At 43.7% G+C, this 20474-nt stretch overlaps 1 protein-coding gene across 5 annotated transcripts in view; it reads right to left on the bottom strand.

Moving 5' to 3' along the window:
* col16a1 (collagen, type XVI, alpha 1) overlaps window positions 1–20474 on the bottom strand; it is a 371262-nt gene that overhangs the window by 311990 nt on the left and 38798 nt on the right. For all 5 annotated transcript variants that reach the window (XM_087976933.1, XM_087976932.1, XM_087976935.1 and 2 more), the window contains exons 2-4: window positions 3108–3226; window positions 2307–2378; window positions 1735–1852 (exon numbers count right to left, since the gene is read on the bottom strand). In XM_087976933.1, coding sequence (XP_087833059.1) covers window positions 1735–1852; window positions 2307–2378; window positions 3108–3189 — 272 coding nt within the window. In that variant the 5' untranslated portion in view covers window positions 3190–3226. The remainder of the gene's footprint in view (window positions 1–1734; window positions 1853–2306; window positions 2379–3107; window positions 3227–20474) is intronic.

The raw sequence follows: 20474 nt of genomic DNA, 5'->3' as shown, positions 1-20474 counted from the left end.
CCTTGAGAGACCAAAGATTTGTCAATCCTGGCCTGAAACATATTCAGCAATGGAGAATCTATAACCCTCTGACACACAGAATTCCAAAGGTTCACCGCCTTGACTCTAATATTGCAGATAAGCTGAACAAGGCACCCTGTTCCCAGTAGCTGTTGAAACAGCTTTAAGGGTTTATACAAGAAATGCAAAGTGGCTGTGAGAAAGAACAATTTTCTGCAACAAGTGTTACCAAAACTCACTGTCTCTTAGCCAAGAGATAATCAATATTCAAAATAGAAACTGGAAATTAACTTGTAGGGCTACATGGTTTGTGCAGGGCAATGGCATTAATTGGATCTTTTTGCAGAGAGTTAACATGACTCAGTGGGCTGAATGGCCTCCTTTGTACTGTACTGATGCTGTGTCGCTACAACATTAACATGATTGTGCTTTCTTTACAAACTGAGTTTACTGTGCAGTCTTTGTGTATGCTGTATGAAGAGTAATAGATGAATATTTATGCACTTAATCACAAAATGCACATCGTTGTAATACATAACATTCTCCATTCTCTTCTACCAAGCAGAAAATTCCAATGTGAACAGGCTAAACTGTTTAGTCAGATTTATTACATGTTATGAAATTAACAGGTCACTTACTTCATAAACTACGAAACAATGCTTAAACTGGAAGCAGTGGCAAGCCAATAATACAGATATCATTTTACCAGCATTTAAGGAGCAACAGGAATTCAGGATGAAACACTCTGTTTCCTTTTGCAGTGCTTAGTAATGATGAGAAATATTCAGTTCCTTTGCAAGAGCAAATAATTAAAGGAGAATTTCACAGGTACTCTTCATATCAAGAGTCATTGAAGGTTTAGATGGTCTCTCCAGGTACAGGAGAGTGACAGTCGGATCACACATTGCCACATGAGAGGGAAATGATAGGATACACATACAGTTACAACTGCATACAGTCAAACAGTACAGCAGATTCAGAGGTTTGTGTGGAATGCTATTACATAATTAATCAAGCATTGTAAGAAAGTCAAATATCTTGACTACAATCTTGATAGTCTGATACTCTTACAAATTGTTCAGCGAACTGATCTGCCTCCCATGGACAGTGTCCGCTGTAAACTCAGTGAGGAAGACCAGCTCCTAAAGTCTCCACAAATCACTTTCAAATACCAGATCATAGAGATCCCATTACCATGAAGTCTTCAAGCTTTCATACAAATACACTGTACACAGTGCTAGCATTCATAGGCATAAGCACTGATTGGTTTCTCTTGACTGAAGTGCTGGGATATGCTTATCCCCCAGCCCCCTTCGCTGACCCCTCTGATGTCAAAAAGGCTCATGGGACTGATGGCCCCACAACCCCCTGAGGGGCAATCAGGGTCTACGGGACCCCCAGGCTGTCCCTGACCGCCTCTGACAATTCTGGGTAAGGCTTGGTCATAGTGTGGTTCCCAGAGGTTCTGGAGAAGCTGCTCTAACAGGATGTCTCAAATTGCTACAGTTCTTACATTGTAAACACAGCAGATGATCAGGAGAGAAACACCCTATCCAGACTTTCCACCATCCCAGAGAAGTTCTCCCCCATCATTTTCCCTTAATAATCAAGGTTCCTTTCAAGGACTCTATCATTCCATACAGCAATCCCATTAGGTCCTTTCCTCAATGCAACACTCATATAGCCCTGTTCATAACTCTCTGGGATTCAATCAGTACACAAGTGGGGACTTACTCAGTGGGTCTGATGAGTGATAAACTTCCCAACTTCACGATTAAAGAACCCGTTGGACTTCGAACTTTCTTCACTGCTGGTGTCTTAAAAAGCGAGAACCTCCTGAGCAAATTAAAACCTGTAGGGAAAGCCAGACAGAGCTTTAATAAAAGGTAACCACTTGGATGGCAGGACTCTATAAACTCCTAATGTTATAATCTCAGCTGATGGTGACACTGGACAAGTCAGATTCCAGAGTTAAACCTGGTTTGACAGAGCTGAAGATTAATTTTGCCACTGGTCACTATCGTAGTTAGTCATTGAACATATTCATTTGTGGCTACCAATGTAAAGGTTGTCTCAGAGAGGTGTACTTTTAACATGAATAAGGGTATCAAAGACAGAAGTTAGCCAGTAATGTATCACTTCTGAGAGACATAGATTGAAATCAAAGTTTTAATTGTTGACAGTGCCTACTCATGCTATCATGTGCTTCTTGGTTCCACAATAGCTAATGGGCATTCAGGCAGATTCCGGTGGGATTGAGGCCTACTCTGGGGATTAAGGGGTGACTCTGAAGTGTGGGACGGTACCTGAAACATTAGCATAGTGCTCCTGGTTCTGTAATTTCCATCCATCACCATGTACACGAGGGCATGGAATATCTAGAGAAAGTAAAGCTCCATAAGTGACTCCAAAAGCTGTTACTGCAACAATCTAAATTTATATACAGAAACAACTCACATTTATATACCAGCATTCACAAACCCAGGACATTGCAAACACTTCTCTATCAATTAAATACTCTTGAAATATTGGGAAAACTTGACCAGTGATGCCCTTCTGGTTGGATATTCTGCAAAGCATCAGATAGCAAGGCCTCCATATGAAGAGGGGGCCTTGGAACTGTTTCCTTGCAGAAAGCAGCATGTTCTGGAAAAAGCAGACATCAGGGAAAGAGGCATTTGCTGGAGATGTTTAAAAATTAAAGAGGGATGACTACTCCAACCTGAACATTGACCTCTGACCCTGACCGCTACCACCTGAACTCTGACCCTGACCCCTACCCCCAAAGACGTATCTCTGATCCTGACACCTATCTTCTGAACACTGACTTCTGATCCTGACTCCTGCTCTCCTAACACTGATCTCTGATCCCAACCCCACCCCTAAACACTGACCTCTGATCTTAAACATTATCCCCCCCAGAACCCTGACCTCTGATCCTGACCCCGTTCCCTTGACCACTGTCCTTTGGTCCTGACCTCTGCCCCATGAACACTGATCTCTGATCCTGACCATTACGTACTGAGCACTGACCTCTATCATGACCCTTGCTCTGTAGTCACTGAACCCTCTTGGACAGCAGTAAATGTCCAGTCCCATGGTCTTACCTCTGTGTTTTTTCACTCTGCCTCCGGTCACTGTCTGAACACTGACGAATACCCACAGGATGGTGATCCAAATAGTCCACATTCTGCACCAATATCTGTCAACAACGTTTAACCATCACCTAGAAATATGACATGTTGGAGAAGAAGACAGGTTACTGAGAACTCTGAATCAAACAACATCGGCCAATTCAGCCCATCGTTCCTGTGCCATTCCCATTCCACTCTCTACCCCGTTCCCCATAGTCCACTTCCAGCATTTTCCTAATTTTGTCTTGAATCTGTTTCCAGCTCCGTCAGCTCATAGCACAATAACTCAGTGTTGGAAACGTTTTCTTTCCTCTACTTTTTTGGCAATGATATGAAACCAGTCTCTCCTCTTGCCTCCAGCCTCCAGCCAATGCAAACTATTTTTCCCAATATACTTCATTTAAGCCCTTCAGGATATTGAACAACTCTAGCCAAATGCAGGAGCCTCTGCAGGGTAGGTAACCATATGAACACCGAGAATGTCGGTATTTTGTTTCAATGGGGTAAGGCATTGAGCTGGGTCACTGTCTTTCCTCCAACTTCTCTACCCCACTTCAGCCAGGATACTGCCAGACAATGGCTTTGCAATGGAAATGGCAACAGCTTAGAGTGACAAGCAACCCAGCAGGTATGTTGCACAAGGCAGGAGGGAAAATCAGGAACATTATTATGCACGGGTACCAGGATAACAAGAGGATTTGCTGCTCCCCTAGCCAAGGTGTTCCAGTTCAGTTACAGTACTGGCATTTATTTTTGTTTAGTAGCAGGAAGAGAGGGAGTGACAACCAGGGGACTACTGGGAAGGTAAATTACTGCTTTAACAACCTACCTCACGAATAGGTGGAGCGTATGCTGAGCAGGAGCGGACACAGGACTGGTGAGTAAGTGAAGTAATATATTTGGGTGGTTGCATCACCCAAAACACTACTTAGGCAGTGCCTCCCACCCATCCTGCTCCTCTTCTAAGCGAAAAAAAGGGTTCTGTGCATCGTATTGGTGAGGTAACTCGTCTTTTCTTCTCTTTATTTTTCAATTGTCTCTTTGGGAATTTAGAATAGTGGGAATGGAGGTTAGGGCAGTTGAATGTTCCTCCTGCAGAATGTGGGAGTTAAGAGTCACCACTAATGTCCCTGCTGACGTCCTCTGCGGGAAGTACACCCAACTCCAGCTCCTCGAAAACCGTGTTAGGAACTGGAGCTGGAGCTGGATGCACTTTGGATCATTCGGGAGGTGGAGGGGGTTATAGAGGGGAGTTATAGGGAGGTAGTCACAATTCAGGTACAAGAAAAAGGCAGATGGGTTACAGTGAGGGGATGGAAAGGGAACGGGCAGGCAGTGGCCAATTCCCTCAAGTGTACAGTTTTAGATACTGTTGGAGGGGGGACGACATACCAGGGTAAGGTCTCTGGCACTGAGTCGGTCCCTGTTGCTCAGAAGGGAAGGGGGGAGAAGAGCAGAGCATTTGTCACTGGGAACTCCATAGTTAGAGAGACAGACAGGAGGTTCTGTGGGAATGTGAGAGACTCATGGTTGGTGTGTTGCCTCCTAGGTACCAGGGTTCGTGATGTCTCAGATTGTGTTTCTGGGAACCTTGAGGGGTTTTGGTGATAGTGACCACAATTCGGTTATGTTTACTTTAGCAATGGAAATAGATATGTATATACCACAGACAAGAGTTATAGCTAGGGGAAAGGCAATTATGATGTGATTCGGCAAGATTTAGGATGCATCGGAATGGGAACGAAACTGCAAGGCACAATTGAAATGTGGAGCTAATTCAAGGAACAGCTACTGCGTGTCCTTGATAAGCATGTACCTGTCAGGCAGGGAGGAAGTGGTCGAGCGAAGGAGCCGTGGTTTAATAAAGAAGTTGAATCTCTTGTCAAGAGGAAGAAAGAGGATGAGATGTGAAGGCTCAGTTAGGGCACTTGAGAGTTACAAGTTAGCCAGAAAAGGTCAAAAGAGAATGAGAGCTACGAAGAGCCAGGAGGGGACATGAGAAGTCGTTGTCAGATAGGATCAAGGAAAACCCTAAAGCCTTCTGTAGGTATGTCAGGAATAAAAGTGCAACTAGAGTAAGATTAGGCCAATCGAGGCCCTAATGGGAAGTTGGGCGATGAGTCTGAGGACATAGGAGAGGTGCTAAATGAATATTTTTTGTCAGTACTCACACTGGAAAAAGACAATTTTGTTGAGGAGAATACTGAGATACAGGCAGTGAGAATAAAAGGGGTTGTGGTTCACAAGGAGGAGGTGTTAGTAATTCTGGAAAGTGTGAAAACAGGTGAATCTCTAGGGTGGATGGGATTTATCCTAGGATTCTCTGGGAAGCTAGGGAGGAGATTGCTGAGCCTTTGGCTTTGATCTTTATGTCATCATTGTCTATAGGAATAGTGCCAGAAAACTAGAGGATGACAAATGTTGTTCCCTTGTTCAAAAAGGGGAGTAGACTGGTAATTATAGACTAGTGAGTCCTACTTCAGTTCTGGGTGAAGTGTTGGAAAAGATTATAAGAGATAGGATTCATAATCATCTAGAAAGGAATAAGTTGATTAGGGATAGTCAACATGGTTTTGTGAAGAGTAGGTTGTGCCTCACAAACCTTATTGAGTTCTTTGAGAAGGTGACCAAACAGGTAGATGAGGGTAAAGCGGTTGATGTGGTGTATATGGATATCAGTAAGGCATTCGATAAGGTTCCCATGGTAGGCTTTTGCACGAAATACGGAAGCATGGGATTGTGGGTGATTTAGCAGTTTGAAGCAGAAATTGGCTAGCTGAAAGAAGACAGAGGGTGGTGGTTGATGGGAAATGTTCATCCTGGAGTTCAGTTACTAGTGGTGTACCGCAAGGAACTGTTTTGGGGCCACTGCTGTTTGTCAGTTTTATAAATGATCTGGATGAGGGCGTAGAAAGATGAATTTGTAAATTTGCGGATAACACTAGGTCCGTGGAGTTGTGGACTGTGCTGAAGGATATTGCAGGTTACAGAGGGACATAGATTAGCTGCAGAGCTGGGCTGAGAGGTAGCAAATGGAGTTTAACGTGGAAAGGTGTGAGGTGATTCACTTTGGAAGGAGCAACAGGAATAAAGAGTATTGGGCTAATGGTAAGATTCTTGGTGAGCAGAGAGATCTCACTGTCCATGTACATAGATCCCTGAAAGCTGCCACCCAGGTTGATAGGGTTGTTAAGAAGGCATAGGGTGTATTAGCTTTTATTGGTACGGGGAATGAGTTTCAGAGCCATGAGATCATGCTGCAGCTGTACAAAACTCTGGTGTGGCTACACTTGGAGTATTGCCTACAGTTCTGGTTGCAGCATTATAAGAAGGATGTGGAAACTTTGGAAAGTGTTCAGAGGCAATTTATTAGGATGTTGCCTGTAATGGAGGGAAGGTCCTATGAGGAAAAGCTGAGAGACTTGAAGCTGTTTTCATCTGATTAGAAGATTGAGAGGTGACTTAATTGCGACATCAGATAATCAGAGGGTTATATAGGGTGAACAGTGAGAGCCTTTTTCCTCAGATGGTGATGGCTAGCATGAGGGGGCATAGCTTTAAATTGAGGGATGATAGATATAGGACAGATGTCAGAGGTAGTTTCCTTACTCAGAGACTAATAGGGGTGTGGAATGTCCTGCCTACAACAGTAGTAGACTTGCCAACTTTAAGGACATTTAAATGGTCATTGGAGAAACGTGTATGAAAATGGAATAGTATAGGCATGATGGGCTTCAGATTGGTTCCACAGGTCGGTGGAACATCGAGGGCATAAGAGCTTGTACTGTGCTGTAATGTTCTATGTTCTAATGTGGAAAACTGTCCACGAAATGCGTAACAAAACCAGCATGGCCAACAACCACCAACTCATTCTACTCTCGATCATGAAAGGGGTCGGTGACAGTGCTGTTAAACAGCACTTCCAAAAGGAATAATCTACTTACTGATGCCCAGTTTGGGTTCTGTCAAGGCCACTCAATTCCTGACCTCAGTACAGCCTTAGTACAAACATGGACAAAAGAGCTAAATTCAAGAGGTAAGTTGAGAGTGACAGCCCTTGAAATCAAGATTGTATTTGACTGAGTGCGACATCAAGGACCCCTCGCAACACTGGAGTCAATGGTAATGGAGGAAACCTCTTCACAGGTTGACATCATACTTGGCACATAAGATGGTTGTGGCTGTTGGACATCAGTCATATCAGCTCCAGGCATCTATGCAGGAGTTCTTGCAGGATGGTGTCTTCGGCTCAACCATCTTCAGCTGCTTTATCAATGACCTTCACTCTATCATAAAGGTCAGAAGTGGGGATGCTCGCCGATGATTGCATGATGTACAGCAACATTCAAAAGGTCGCAAAACTGATAAGTGACAAATAATATTCACATCACTCATGCCACATCACCTTCCAATACTCCTCATAGTCCTCTCTTCCACCTCATTTCCCCATACCATCTCAGTTCTGCACCATTCAATATGACTGTGGTTGATCATTCAAACCAGTTTCCAGTTTCCTCTTGTCCCTGTATCCTTTAGCCCTAAGAGCTGTATGTAACTCCTTGAAAAAAATTCAATGTTTTGTTTCCAGCTAGTTTGTGTTGTGGAAAATTTCACACACGGCTACAACCAGCTATTAGGAAGGTATGTTGCACACTAGACTTTGTTGAAAGGGGATTGAAGTCTTGCTGTAATTGGGAGAACCACAACTGTAGTAGTGTGTGTAATTTTGGTATTAATTTCTAATTAAGGTTATCAATTGCTTGACTGATAAGATCGATTTCTGGGTTAAGTCAGTTATCCAAGAAGAGAGATTGAGTAAATTGGGCCTGTATTGTCTGACATTTAGAAATATAAGTGATCACACTCAAACTGGAAGTTTCTGAGAGGATCTGACAGGGTAGATGTCAAGACGGCATTTCTTTTGGCTGGTGAGTCTAGAACTCATAAAGTTGAGGTGGAGGGGTATCTATAATCTTGGTAAAGGATAGAGCAGGCTTGAGGCTATGGACTCCTGCTCCTGAGTTTTTATGTTCTTAAGAACAGTCTTAATTCCAACAAGGCTTTGAAATGTAGACCTAGGGCCAAGAGAAACATTCTCCTAGGCTTTATGCAGAAAGAAACTCTACAAGAGTTTATATCGACATAAACACAGATACCATTCTCCCGTGACAAAGTTACCAATTTCAGAAATGTATTGTTACACTACTTCTGTCTCCAAATGCTCCACAAAACCATTCTTTTTGCTTTTGTCAGCAACAATTTAAACTGATATTTCACAGCTATGCACAAAACTTAAATCAAACAAATGTTCTTTAATCCCTCTTTTTCTATGTGTGTTACTCACAACCATATCTAAGAGGTCAGTCTTTAATTCCCGTGAAGCCCAGCATTATCCTGGAGGCTTTGTCATCCTGCATCTGCAGTTGACAGGTCACTCCATTTTATCGTGCACAGGCAGTGATAAATCCTAGGCAGAGCTGATCTCCTCCTATCTCATTCACACACAAGCAAACACCCACACACACAAATACAGAGGCTGAAGTTGGACCGTATACTAGACAAACAGGAGAATAACAGCCCTCCCATTGCTGTTTGCATCCTGAAATTGAAATGGAACAAAGTGTTTTATTATGTTGTTTGGAGAACAGAACAGTAAAGGAAGACAAGAACAAGTCTTGCCCAGGACACTGAAGCCAAGCGCAGTAACCTTCCCAGCCTGACTAAGAACAGCTCACCCAGCATAAACAATATTATGTCTCTGTCATTCCTTTAACTCCGCCTGACTGAGAGTTAAAGAAACTGTCTTTGCACTATTCTGCCTTGCTCTCATCTGGTGTCTATTTAATAAAAAGTAAACTATTTGATTTAAGGTTCAAAAAGAAGCTTCATATTGGTGTAAGCCAAAAGGATTCACATTCCAAAGATTCTGACATGGAAGATCCTCTCTATCCAGCACAGTTCAATTTTTCTTTCAGATGTGAAGGGCTCTGTGTCTGGTTTACGGTTAACCACAGCCACTTGTACAGAGCTTGGCAGAGCTCTTGGCTTCTGCCACAGGGAGAAACTCTTTGTTAATAATGAGTCTTTTGGGAGCAGGCAAAGGATCTCCAGGCAAACTTGAAATGAAAAAGCAAATCTCTGCAGCCAGATCAACATAAGTCAATCTGGCAGCTTCCCTTGTCTGCTGTATCTCTCACAGTTAGCAGATTTTCCCAAGTCTGAAATCAAATGAAGAGGATTGGGAGGCCAATGTGAGGGAGGGGTGAAAAAGGTTGAGGAATGATGGAAGAGCAAAGACCGAGGATGAGGTAGAGAGAGCGCAAGGATGATGGAGGGTGTGAGAAAGAGGGGGGGGGAAGGGGCGGAGAGCATTTAGGATTTGAGTCTGAGACCTCACTTGGTTGCTGCTAAAATTAAAATCAAAGCTTTAATCGTGAGTGTTTCCATTTCATGGGATATGGCAGGGCACTAATGGGGATGTGCAAATTCAGATTTTCCTGAATACTTCGCTGCATCAAAAATATTCTATAACTCCAACCAAAAGCTGGACTGAGTAGTTTAAATTGTAGGGAACTATAATCTATCTCTTCCCCCCCATTCCTTTATCTGACCCTTCCCCACACCAAACCCCATCTCCTCTCACCTGGACCCTTCCTCGCACCCGCATGCACCAACCGTGCCCCCTGCCACCCCCCACCCTTTGCGCCGCCTCTGCTTCTGAGGGGGGCATGGCGCAGTTTGCTGTCATGATTTAGGATACTAAAAGAAAAGAAGAGCTTTCTTGGTCAGTATTTACAGTGACCACAATGAGACCAGAATCACAGACTTGTTACAATCTGAAGGAGGCCACTCAGCCCATTGTGCCTGTACCCAGCTCTTCAAATGAGGATCGTTACCTAGTGCCAGTTTCCTGCTTTACTCCCATATCCCTGCAGCCAGTGCCCTTTGGATGCCTTCTTTTTTATTCTAGATTGACGTTTCCATTCTCCAGCTCTCATGGTGGGATTTGCTGTGGCCTTGGGGTGACTGTTCTTCTACCATGGTTATGGCACCTTGGTTCCTCAACTTTCATATTATTAGAGTCATAGAGTCCTAGATGTCTTGCAAAAAACCCAAATCTCTGTTTTGAAAGCAGGAAGTTACAGATTTCTGGAGCCTATATGTCAAGAAGTACATCACCTTCAAACAACCTAACTCAGATATTAACATCCCTCCCCTTTGTTCCGGACCCTAACAGAGGAAATAATTATTCCTTGTTTATCATATCAAATCAATTAGTCATCTTAAACAATTCTATCATCCTTTCATTTTTGGTAGTCAAAAAAGAAATGCAGTTGGCATAACCTGTCCTCAGAACTGAACCGTTTTGGCTGCAGTATAACTCTGCCGAAGGTGTGCTACTCCCCTCCAAGGTCAGAACCTCCCCCCAACCCAACCGAAGTGTGGCATCTGGAACTGAGTGGAGCATGCTATATCGGGCCTAAACTGGAGCAAGACTTTCAAGCCAATCTATTCTAGTCTCCTCCAGATAGAGGTCAACATTTAAGAAGCTGTTAAATTATATTTCTTTGCCTGCACACAAACTTTCAACAATTCCCGTACAGGGGTTTATGAACTGCTGTGCTCCTGCACAGGATCCAGCATATTGCCATATACAAAGTACTCCAATTCATTTGTCTTTAGTCCAAAGGGGACAGCCTAACATTATGCAGATTGGGGAAATAGGATGAGGGATGCTGCTACAATTAATTCTTAGATTAGATTACTTACAGCGTGGAAACAGGCCCTTCAGCCCAACAAGTCCACAACGACCCGCCAAAGCGCAACCCAGCCAGACCCATACCTAACACTATGGGCACTTTAGCGTGGCCAATTCACCTAACCTGCACATTTTTGGACTGAGAGAGGAAACCGGAGCATCCAGAGGAAACCCACACAGACACGGGGAGAACATGCAAACTCCACACAGACAGTTGCCAGAGGCGGGAATTGAACGCAGTGCTCTAGCGCTGTGAAGCAGCAGTGCTAACCACTGTGCCACCGTGCTGCCTATGGGTTATGGCAAAATATAAGAAGAAATCAGTAAACTTTCAGAATGAGCATGCAACTGGCAAATGAATCATATTCTGGATCAGTGGTGCTGGAAGAGCACAGCAATTCAGGCAGCATCCGAGGACAGGCAAAATCGACGTTTCGGGCAAAAGCCCTTCATCAGGAATAAAGGCAGAGAGCCTGAAGCGTGGAGATATAAGCTAGAGGAGGGTGGGGGTAGGGATAGAGTAGCATAGAGTACAATAGGTCAGTGGGGGAGGAGATGAAGGTGATAGGTCAGGGAGGAGAGGGTGGAGTGGATAGGTGGAAAAGGAGCTGGGCAGGTCGGACAAGTCCGGACAAGTCAAGGGGATCATGTTGCTGGAGGTTAGAAACTAGGATAAGGTGGGGGAAGGGGAAATGAGGAAGCTGTTGAAATCCACATTGATGCCCTGGGGTTGAAGTGTTCCGAGGCGGAAGATGAGGCGTTCTTCTTCCATGCGTCTGGTGGTGAGGGAGCGGCGGTGAAGGAGGCCCAGCACCTCCATCTCCTTGGCAGAGTGGGAGGGGGAGTTGAAATGTTGAGCCACGGGGCGGTTTGGTTGATTGGTGCGGGTGTCCCGGAGATGTTCCCTAAAGCGCTCTGCTAGGAGGCGCCCAGTCTCCCCAATGTAGAGGAGACCGCATCGGGAGCAACGGATACAATAAATGATATTAGTGGATGTGCAGGTAAAACTTTGATGGATGTGGAAGGCTCCTTTAGGGCCTTGGATGGAGGTGAAGGAGGAGGTGTGGGCACAGGTTTTACAGTTCCTGCGGTGGCAGGGGAAAGTGTCAGGATGGGAGGGTGGGTCGTAGGGGGGCGTGGACCTGACCAGGTAGTCACGGAGGGAACGGTCTTTGCGGAAGGCGGAGAGGGGTGGGGAGGGAAATATATCCCTGGTGGTGGGGTCCGTTTGTTGTTGTTCAAATTTGATATTCAACTTCAGCTCACAGTTCCATCCCAAAATGAGAAAAATAAAAAAAAAACAGTGATGGTCTCAACACTTCGCAGCTGGAGTTTCAATCAAAGAAGACCAGCATTTTTTAAGTTTATTTCTAAGGCTGAATAGATGTCTGGACTTTAAATCATTGTAACTTCAAAGTACAGTGTCCAGATGACCCAATAAAATCAGATTGTGGGCGGCACGGTGGCACAGTGGTTGGCATTGCTGCCTCACAGCGCCAGAGACCTGGGTTCAATTCCCGCCTCAGGCGACTCTCTGTGTGGAGTTTGCACATTCTCCCCGTGTCTGCGTGGGTTTCCTCCCACAATCCAAAAATGTGCAGGTTGGGTGAATTGACCGTGCTAAATTGCCTGTAGTGTTAGGGGCAGGGGTAAATGTAGGAGAATGGGTCTGGGTGGGTTACGCTTCGGCGGGTCGGTGTGGACTTGTTGGGCCGAAGGGCCTGTTTAAGTAATCTAATCTAATCAAGATTCTAAATATTTTGGAATCATAACTGCATTTTATCCTCTGGAAGAAGTACTCTAATACATATCAACATTTAATTCTGCTCAAGGTAATAGTTTCTTACTTTTTAAAGACTGTATATAATGATTAGCTAATGTAATGGGAACATTAACTATTAAATGGTCTTTGGGTAGTCTTATGGATGAAAATGGGACTGTGTAGGTTTAGATAGGCTTTAGATTGGTTTCACAGGTCAGCGCAACATTGAGGGGCCAAGGGTCTGTACTGTGCTGTAATGTTCTATGTTCTATTTAACTTATCATTAGCAACTACGTAATTCCATTTGAAATTGGCAAAGCTTTTAAAATTACTTGTCAATATTACACTTCAGGCTCTCCCCAAGGTTCAGAACCTGACTGAGCTGACATACTTCACACCTGCTTCATAAGCCTACCCTTTTGCTGAAGAGTTCAATTTCTGGGGCAGACAAGGTCCAGACAGGCATTTCAATTGTAGAACCAGCCATCGCTTTCAGACAGCCTCAGGGCACCACTTTCTCAACATTTGCAACAATCAAAGTGGTGGTTAGCAGCAGTCAGGTGGCAAATTAGGATTTAAGGTCAGCTCCACCTTCATTTTCAGTCACTCAATGTGGAGGTGTCCAGCACCAGAGTGGCAAAGTCTAGTCTGGTGTTCCCACTTGTGGGGGAGATCAAAACCATGGGTCATTATTGTCATGACTAAAAAAATGATGAAAACACTCTATCCTAATAAAAACTGAAAGAACTGCAGATACTGTAATTCAAAGACAAGAATAGAAATTGCTAGAGCATCTCAGCAGGTCTGACAGCATCTGCGGAGAGAAATCAGAGTTAACGTTTGGAGTCGAGTGATGCTTCCCAGTTCTGAAGAAGGATCACTCCACCCAAAATGGTATCTCTGATTTCTCTTCAGGTGCTGTCACACATGTTGAGCTTTTCCAGCAATTTCTATTTTTGACTCTTAATCCCAATAATGGTACTAATGTGAGTCTTGCGATTACAAGTATTATTTGAGATGAAAATCATTGATGTATTTTAGGGAAATCTGGGCAAAGTGCGCAAGGATGAAAATAGCAGAATCTTGTGATAATAGGATTAAGTGAAGAAGGGTGAGAGGATGACCAATAGAGTACAAGTACTGGTATGATATAGTCAGGCCAAATGGGATTTTGAGTTGTAATTCCATATGATTCTATTTTAAGTGGCTAACCTCATACTTCTCAGTCCAGTGTAGATGCAGCACACCCAGGAGGAATAGCTCTGTCTGTGCCAATACTAGTGTCAGGATAAAATTGAAGCCCTCTGGAATGCAGTCCATCTTAAAATCAAATCCAAATGTCGAATTGTGATATCAATCAAATAAATCCAGCTCAAACTGTGCATGAAATCAACTATATTTTGATAAGGAGCCTATCCTAATTCACTAACATCCAGCTCAGAAAGAAACTGCTACCAGTTCTGAACCTGGATTGCACATAACTCCAATCCACTCTTCAGGAAGGATTTTCCTTGATTGTGTGATCACAGTAAATATACAAATAGTGCTCACACTTCTGAGAAACTTCAGCGGTTATTGAAATAACTCCACAGAGGCCAGTATCCCATCACCAAATCACCCGTTATTTACATGTGGAGAGTCCTTGACACTGATCCAGCCCTCTCAGAGCCAGTTCTCAGAGTGAACAGAATGTCTGACATTACTGTTCTTATCTGTCAGCCAGGGCTCCCTGATCAGATCAGATTAACAGCCCCAAGCAGGGAACTCATTCTATAAGGTCTACTTGGCTGACCTCGTTACAATCACTAGAGTTGTAAAGCACTTTGGGACATTCTGAAGTTTTGAAATACATTCTGAAAATCAGAGTCATTCTTGTCTTTACAAAGAACAAAGAAAATTACAGCACAGGAACAGGCCTTTCAGCCCTCCAAGCCTGTGCCAACCCAGATTCTCTATCTAAACCTGTCACCTATTTTCTAAGGATCTGTTTCCCTCTGCTCCCTGCCCATTCATGTATCTGTCTAGATACACCTTAAATGACACTATCGTGCCTGCCTCGACTTCCTCCACTGACAACATGTTCCAGGCACCCACCACCCTTTGCGTAAAGAACTTTCCACGCATATCTCCCTTAATCTTTTTCCCTCTCACCTTGACCTCGTGACTCCTAGTAATCGGGTCCCTTCTAGTGAAAAGCTGCTTGCTATCCACCCTGTCTGTACCTCTCATGATATTTTAGACCTCAATCAGGTCCTCCCGCAAGCTCTGAATTTCGAATGAAAATAAGCCTAATCTACTCAACCTCTCTTCATAGCTAGCACCCTCTATACCAGGCAACATCCTGGTGAACCTCCTCTGCACCCTCTCCAAAGCATCCACATCCTTTTGGTAATGTGACAACCAGAACTGTACGCAGTATTCCAAATGTGGTCAAACCAAAGTCCGAACCAACTGTAACATGACCTGCTAACTCTTGTACTCAAAACCCTGTCCAAAGAAGGAAAGCATGCCTTATGCCTTCATGAACACTCTCTCGACCTGCGTTGCCACCTTCAAGGAACAATGGACCTGAACACCCAGATCTCTCTGTACATCGATTTTCCCTGGGGCTTTACATTTGCCATTTATATATGTCATTCACACAGACATCAACTCAGGATGATCTTTCCTTTAATACTCTCTACATGGTCCACCAAGTCACAGCAATCAGTTGTAAAAACAACTATCAACGCAACCAGAGATGAGCACTTATATTCCAAGAATATGATTAACACACACAATGAGAATTTGCAGCACAATATTCCTGTGGATTTCTCAACCTAAAGACTCTATTAGTTATTTCCTTATGTCTAAAGTTCTAATAAACTGTCTTTTGCAACAGATGGTTTCCATTTGCTTCCATTACTTCTGCTATAATGCTATTTATAATATGACTTTGGCTCCCACTGTGTTTGAGGAACTGAGCATCCAGTGCAGAATCATACCAGGCAAAATTTACAGGTGAATGAAGTTCATAAGCCGTAGGAAGGAGCAAACAAAATGCTTTTGAAGGAATTACCCTGGAGTTTGCCTGCACTATAAATTAATCTTGCACTGCTGAAACAGCAGACTGTCTCATTCCAGAGATTTGTGCAAATAGTGGAGGATGCAACATCGAAGGAGTGCTGTACTGTCAGGGGTGTTCACAAAGCGTTAATCCATGGCCTTCACTTTACACAAATTCTCTGCTGTATTTGCTATATTACAATAATGGCAACGCTTCACTGATACATTCTCCAAATGGGTCCAGTGCTTTGTAAAGAACTCCATCACACAGACATCAGTAACAACTCATCTTCAGGCACTGTTGATGATGAGGTTCTTTTCACTTACCTGCAGGGGGCGAGCATGAAAATGTCTGCTGAGACAACCACAGTAATCTGTGCCAAGGTGGAAAGACCCCATAGGCTGCTCAACGGGATAGATGGTTGAGGGAATCATAGATGTCATACATTCCTTTACTGAGAAGGTTAGTGATCCTGATGATTCAGAGTGATACGGCACTGAAGACCCCTTCGGCCCATCAAGTCTGTACCAACCTATCAACACTAGTCCCATTTTCCGGCACTTCGTCCACAGCCTTGGAATGTGATGACAATTCACGGACTCATCCGAGTACTTTTTAAAGGTTGTGAGGTTTTCCACTTCAACTCCCAAGTAGTACATTCCAGAATGCCATCACTGTCTAGTTGAAAATATCTACCCCCAAATTCCCTCGAAACCTCCTCACCTTCACCTTAAAATTGATACTGACATTTCACCTGAAGGAAATTACTTCCAATTTTCCCTGTCTATGCTCCTCATAATCTTTAGACCTCTATCAAGGCATCCCTCAACCTTCTCTGTTCCAAACAAAACATCCCAAGTTTATCCGCCTCTCCTCATAGCTGAAATGCTCCAACTCAAGCAATATCCTGGTGAATGTCCTCTGCACCCTCTCCAGTGCAATCACATCCTTCCTATCGTGCAGAGGCCAGAATTGCATACAGCTCTCCAGCTCTGGTCGAACCAAAGTTTTGCAGCGCTCCAATATAATCTCTCTGCTTTTATAATCTATTCCACACTAATAATCTATTAACTTGTCCCAACACTTGCAAGGATTTGTGGACAAATACTCCAAGATCCCTCTGTTCCTCTGAGCTTCCAATTGTCCTGCCATTCAATGAATGCTCCCTTACATAGAACATAGAACATTACAGCGCAGTACAGGCCCTTCGGCCCTCAATGTTGCGCCGACCTGTCATACCAATCTGAAGCCCATCTAACCTACACTATTCCATGTACATCCATATGCTTGTCCAATGACGACTTAAATGTACTTAAAGTTGGTGAATCTACTGCCGTTGCAGGCAAAGCATTCCATACCCTTACTACTCGCTGAGTAAACAAACTACCTCTGACATCTGTCCCATATCTATCACCCCTCAATTTAAAGCTTGTCTTGTTCCTTTTCCAAAGTGCATCATCTCATATTTATTGCAGTTAATTTTTTTCTGCCGCTGATCTGCCTATCTGAGTAAGCTGTTATTTCCTCCTGTAACTTAACACCTTCCTTCTCACTGTTAATCACTCGATCAATCTTTCAGTCATCCACAAACTTACTTCTCATTCCCCCCACCCTGTTCATTCATCTATATCAGTTATATATCTCACAAACAATGAGGGAACCAGCACTGATCCCTGTGGAATGTCACTGCACACTGGGCTCCTATCATACAAACAACCTACTACCACCACCCTCTGGCATCTGTCATTGAGCCAATTTTGGATCCAACTTGCCATGTTATCCTGAATCCTGTGTGCTTTTACCTTCTTTACCAGTGTCCCATATGGAAATGATGAATGTTTACCCTGTCTCCCGCCTGCTTCCCAAGCTTTTATTTTTCATTAATCTGTAGGACATGGGCATTGCTGTCTGGTCAGTACTTATTCCCCATCTTTAGTTGCCCTTGAGTAAGAGATGGCGGGCTGTCTCCTTGAATTGCTGCAGTCCATGTGTTGTAGTTAGACCCATAATGCTATTTGACCCAGCAACACTGAAGGAACAGTGATATGTTTCCAAGTCAGGATGGTGAGTGGCTTGGAGGAAAACTTGCAGGTGGTGGTATTCCCATGTATCTCCTGCTCTTGTCCTTCTCGATGTAAATGGACATGGGTTTAGAAAGTACTGTCTAAGGATCTTTGGTGAATTTCTGCAGTGCATCTTGTATATAGCAGCCTTGAGCACTACTGAGCGGTTGGTAACAGAAGGAGGATGTTTGTGGATGTGGTGCCAATCAAGTGGGCTACTGCGTCCTGATGGTGACAAGCTTCTTGAGTGTTGTTAGAACTGTATCCATCCAGGCAAGGAGGGAGTATTCCATCACACTCCTCACTTGTAGATGATGGACAGGTTTTGGGTTGTCAAGAGGTGTGTTCTTGCTGCAGTATTTCAAATTCCTGAAGAAGGGCTCATGCCCGAAACATCAATTCTCCTGCTCCTCGGATGCTGCCTGACCTGCTGTGCTTTTCCAGCAACACATTTTCAGCAGTATTTCAAATCTCTGACCTGCTCTTGTAGCCACAGTATTCATATGATGAGTCCACTGGAGGTTTGCCTCACTGCCAGGATGTTGATAGTGGTGCATTCAGTGATGGTAACATCATTGCATGTCAAGGAGCGGTAGTTAAATTGTCTCTTATTAGAAACAGTCAATGCCTGCTATCTGCATAGCTTGAATGTTACTTGCAGGAGAAAGTGAGGACTGCGGATGCTGGAGATCAGAGTCGAGAGTGTGGTCCTGGAAAAGGACAGCAGGTCAGGCAGCATCTGAGGAGCAGAAGAACTGACGATTCGGGCATAAGCCCTTCATCAGCAATTCCTGACCAAGGGCTTATGCCCGAAATGTCGATTCTCCTTGGCATCGAGTGCAGTTGTGAGGTATTGGGTTATAGAGTGACCTTCTTAGCTGTCTAAGACCTCAAGCACACAAGCAGATGACCTTGTGATTCAACTGACCGCAATTCCACTGCACTTTATATGTTTCATGTAAATTCTATTCTGAGATACTGCACATTAAGGGCAAGTGATGTGTAGAGACATGGAAGATGAGGAGGCAAGAAAAAGTAGGAAAGATGTTGACAGAGTGCCAGAATTCAGTAACAGAGAGACCAAAACCCTCGAAGGGAGTTCATTTCACTCACCTGTTCACCAATGTACCATTGAAGGGAGCCATAGACATTTGTACTGCAGCACTATATCCCTTGACCATTGTCCTGAATTAGTACTCACTGAACTAATTAACTCAGTAACTCACACTGTTGAGGGTTCAGTTTTAAGTATGTTTGCTGAAATAGATGGTGTTGCCGTGGGGTCTCCACAAGGCCCAGCTCTCACAGACATCTTTGTTGGATTCCATAAGAAATGTTTCTTCAACAAAATGACAACTAACCTTGTACCCCTTGAAAAGTTCTCCTGAAAGGTTCAAGACTCCTCCCCGTGACTGGGGACTGTGGCAACCACTACAAAGCTCCTCCTAGTGATTAGAGATGGTGGTGTCAGCATCAGCAAAAGACTGCAAGCCGCAGCTAGGTCTAGGTGTCTGCATCGGAGGCTGAGCATGCCACACACTTTTATTGAGATGGAACTTGAAGATCTGGACATTTTTTCTTTCTGTAAATCTAGATGTTGTTTTCTTCCCTGTTCACTCTGTTTCTTTTATTACTGCTTTTGTTTTTTGTGACCGAGAATGGTGACTTTGTACGCTTTTCACTGTACATGTACTCCAATGCTTGGGTACACACGACAATAAAATCAAATTTGAATACATAGACGATATTTGTTAGATATGAATGAGCAGCTATGTGTAAGAAACGTTCTGTTAGCCTGGGGGTTCTCCACAACTGTCTATCACAAACCTATCTTCACTGGTCAGTTTACACGTTGGGCTTCTACACACTCTAAGGCTGATCTTATTAATAATCTTGTAAATACAGCCTGAGCTATTTGTTCACTGTGAAAACCTGTTGCTGAAGTAAATGCATCAAAGCCATCCTGTGGGATAGCAGCTGTCCTAGTCAGATCATTGCTTATCGGAGATCACACAAACGCATGGACTGGCCACATTTGACTGAATTTTCAGAGGATAAGGTGGAGTACTGTAGAATAACAACGTGAGCAGTGGTAACCATTAACAGGATGTTGTCATACCAAAAAGGTTCTGCCTCTCTCCCCAATGAATATTATGATATCTGTATTTCAATGCTGGTGTGATGCCATGTAGGACATACACCACAAAGACTGGAGAATTTTATCTTCATACTAGGCATGGTACTGACTTTATACAACCAGTCCACACTTCCAACATTGGCTATGATTCTGCAATTGGACAGCATTAGTTAGATTATCCTGAGTGTGCTGCAAATCATGCTGGCAGCCAATTTAATATTGTAAGTTGGTGATATTGCAGTGTGGCGCACTTGGGGATACTGGAATCTCTATATATCAATGTACCGGATCCTGTTATTTTCAGGCAGAAAGAATATGTGCGTGCATTGCCTCTGTTTCAACTTACTAAATAGACAGCAGGCATTCTCTGGCCCATTCCTCAAGGCAATGCTTTGGCCAATCAAAGTCAATTTAAATAAACATTGGCAGTTGACTGTCAGTCTTCACTGACCTCTTGCATTCTACATGGCAATGCTTCTGCAAATCAAAGTCCACTTGCCAATTAATCAGCATTCTCACCTCATGCAGCATCTAACTACTGTTCCCATTAGTATACCATTTATTGCAAACTGA

Source organism: Chiloscyllium plagiosum, unplaced genomic scaffold (genome assembly GCF_037043375.1).
Source record: "Chiloscyllium plagiosum isolate Xiang-an unplaced genomic scaffold, Cpla_swu_hap1 HiC_scaffold_30, whole genome shotgun sequence".
NCBI classification, from domain to species: Eukaryota; Metazoa; Chordata; class Chondrichthyes; order Orectolobiformes; family Hemiscylliidae; genus Chiloscyllium; species Chiloscyllium plagiosum.
Note: the sequence above shows the minus strand (reverse complement) of the source record. Positions and strands in the feature narration are given on the sequence as shown.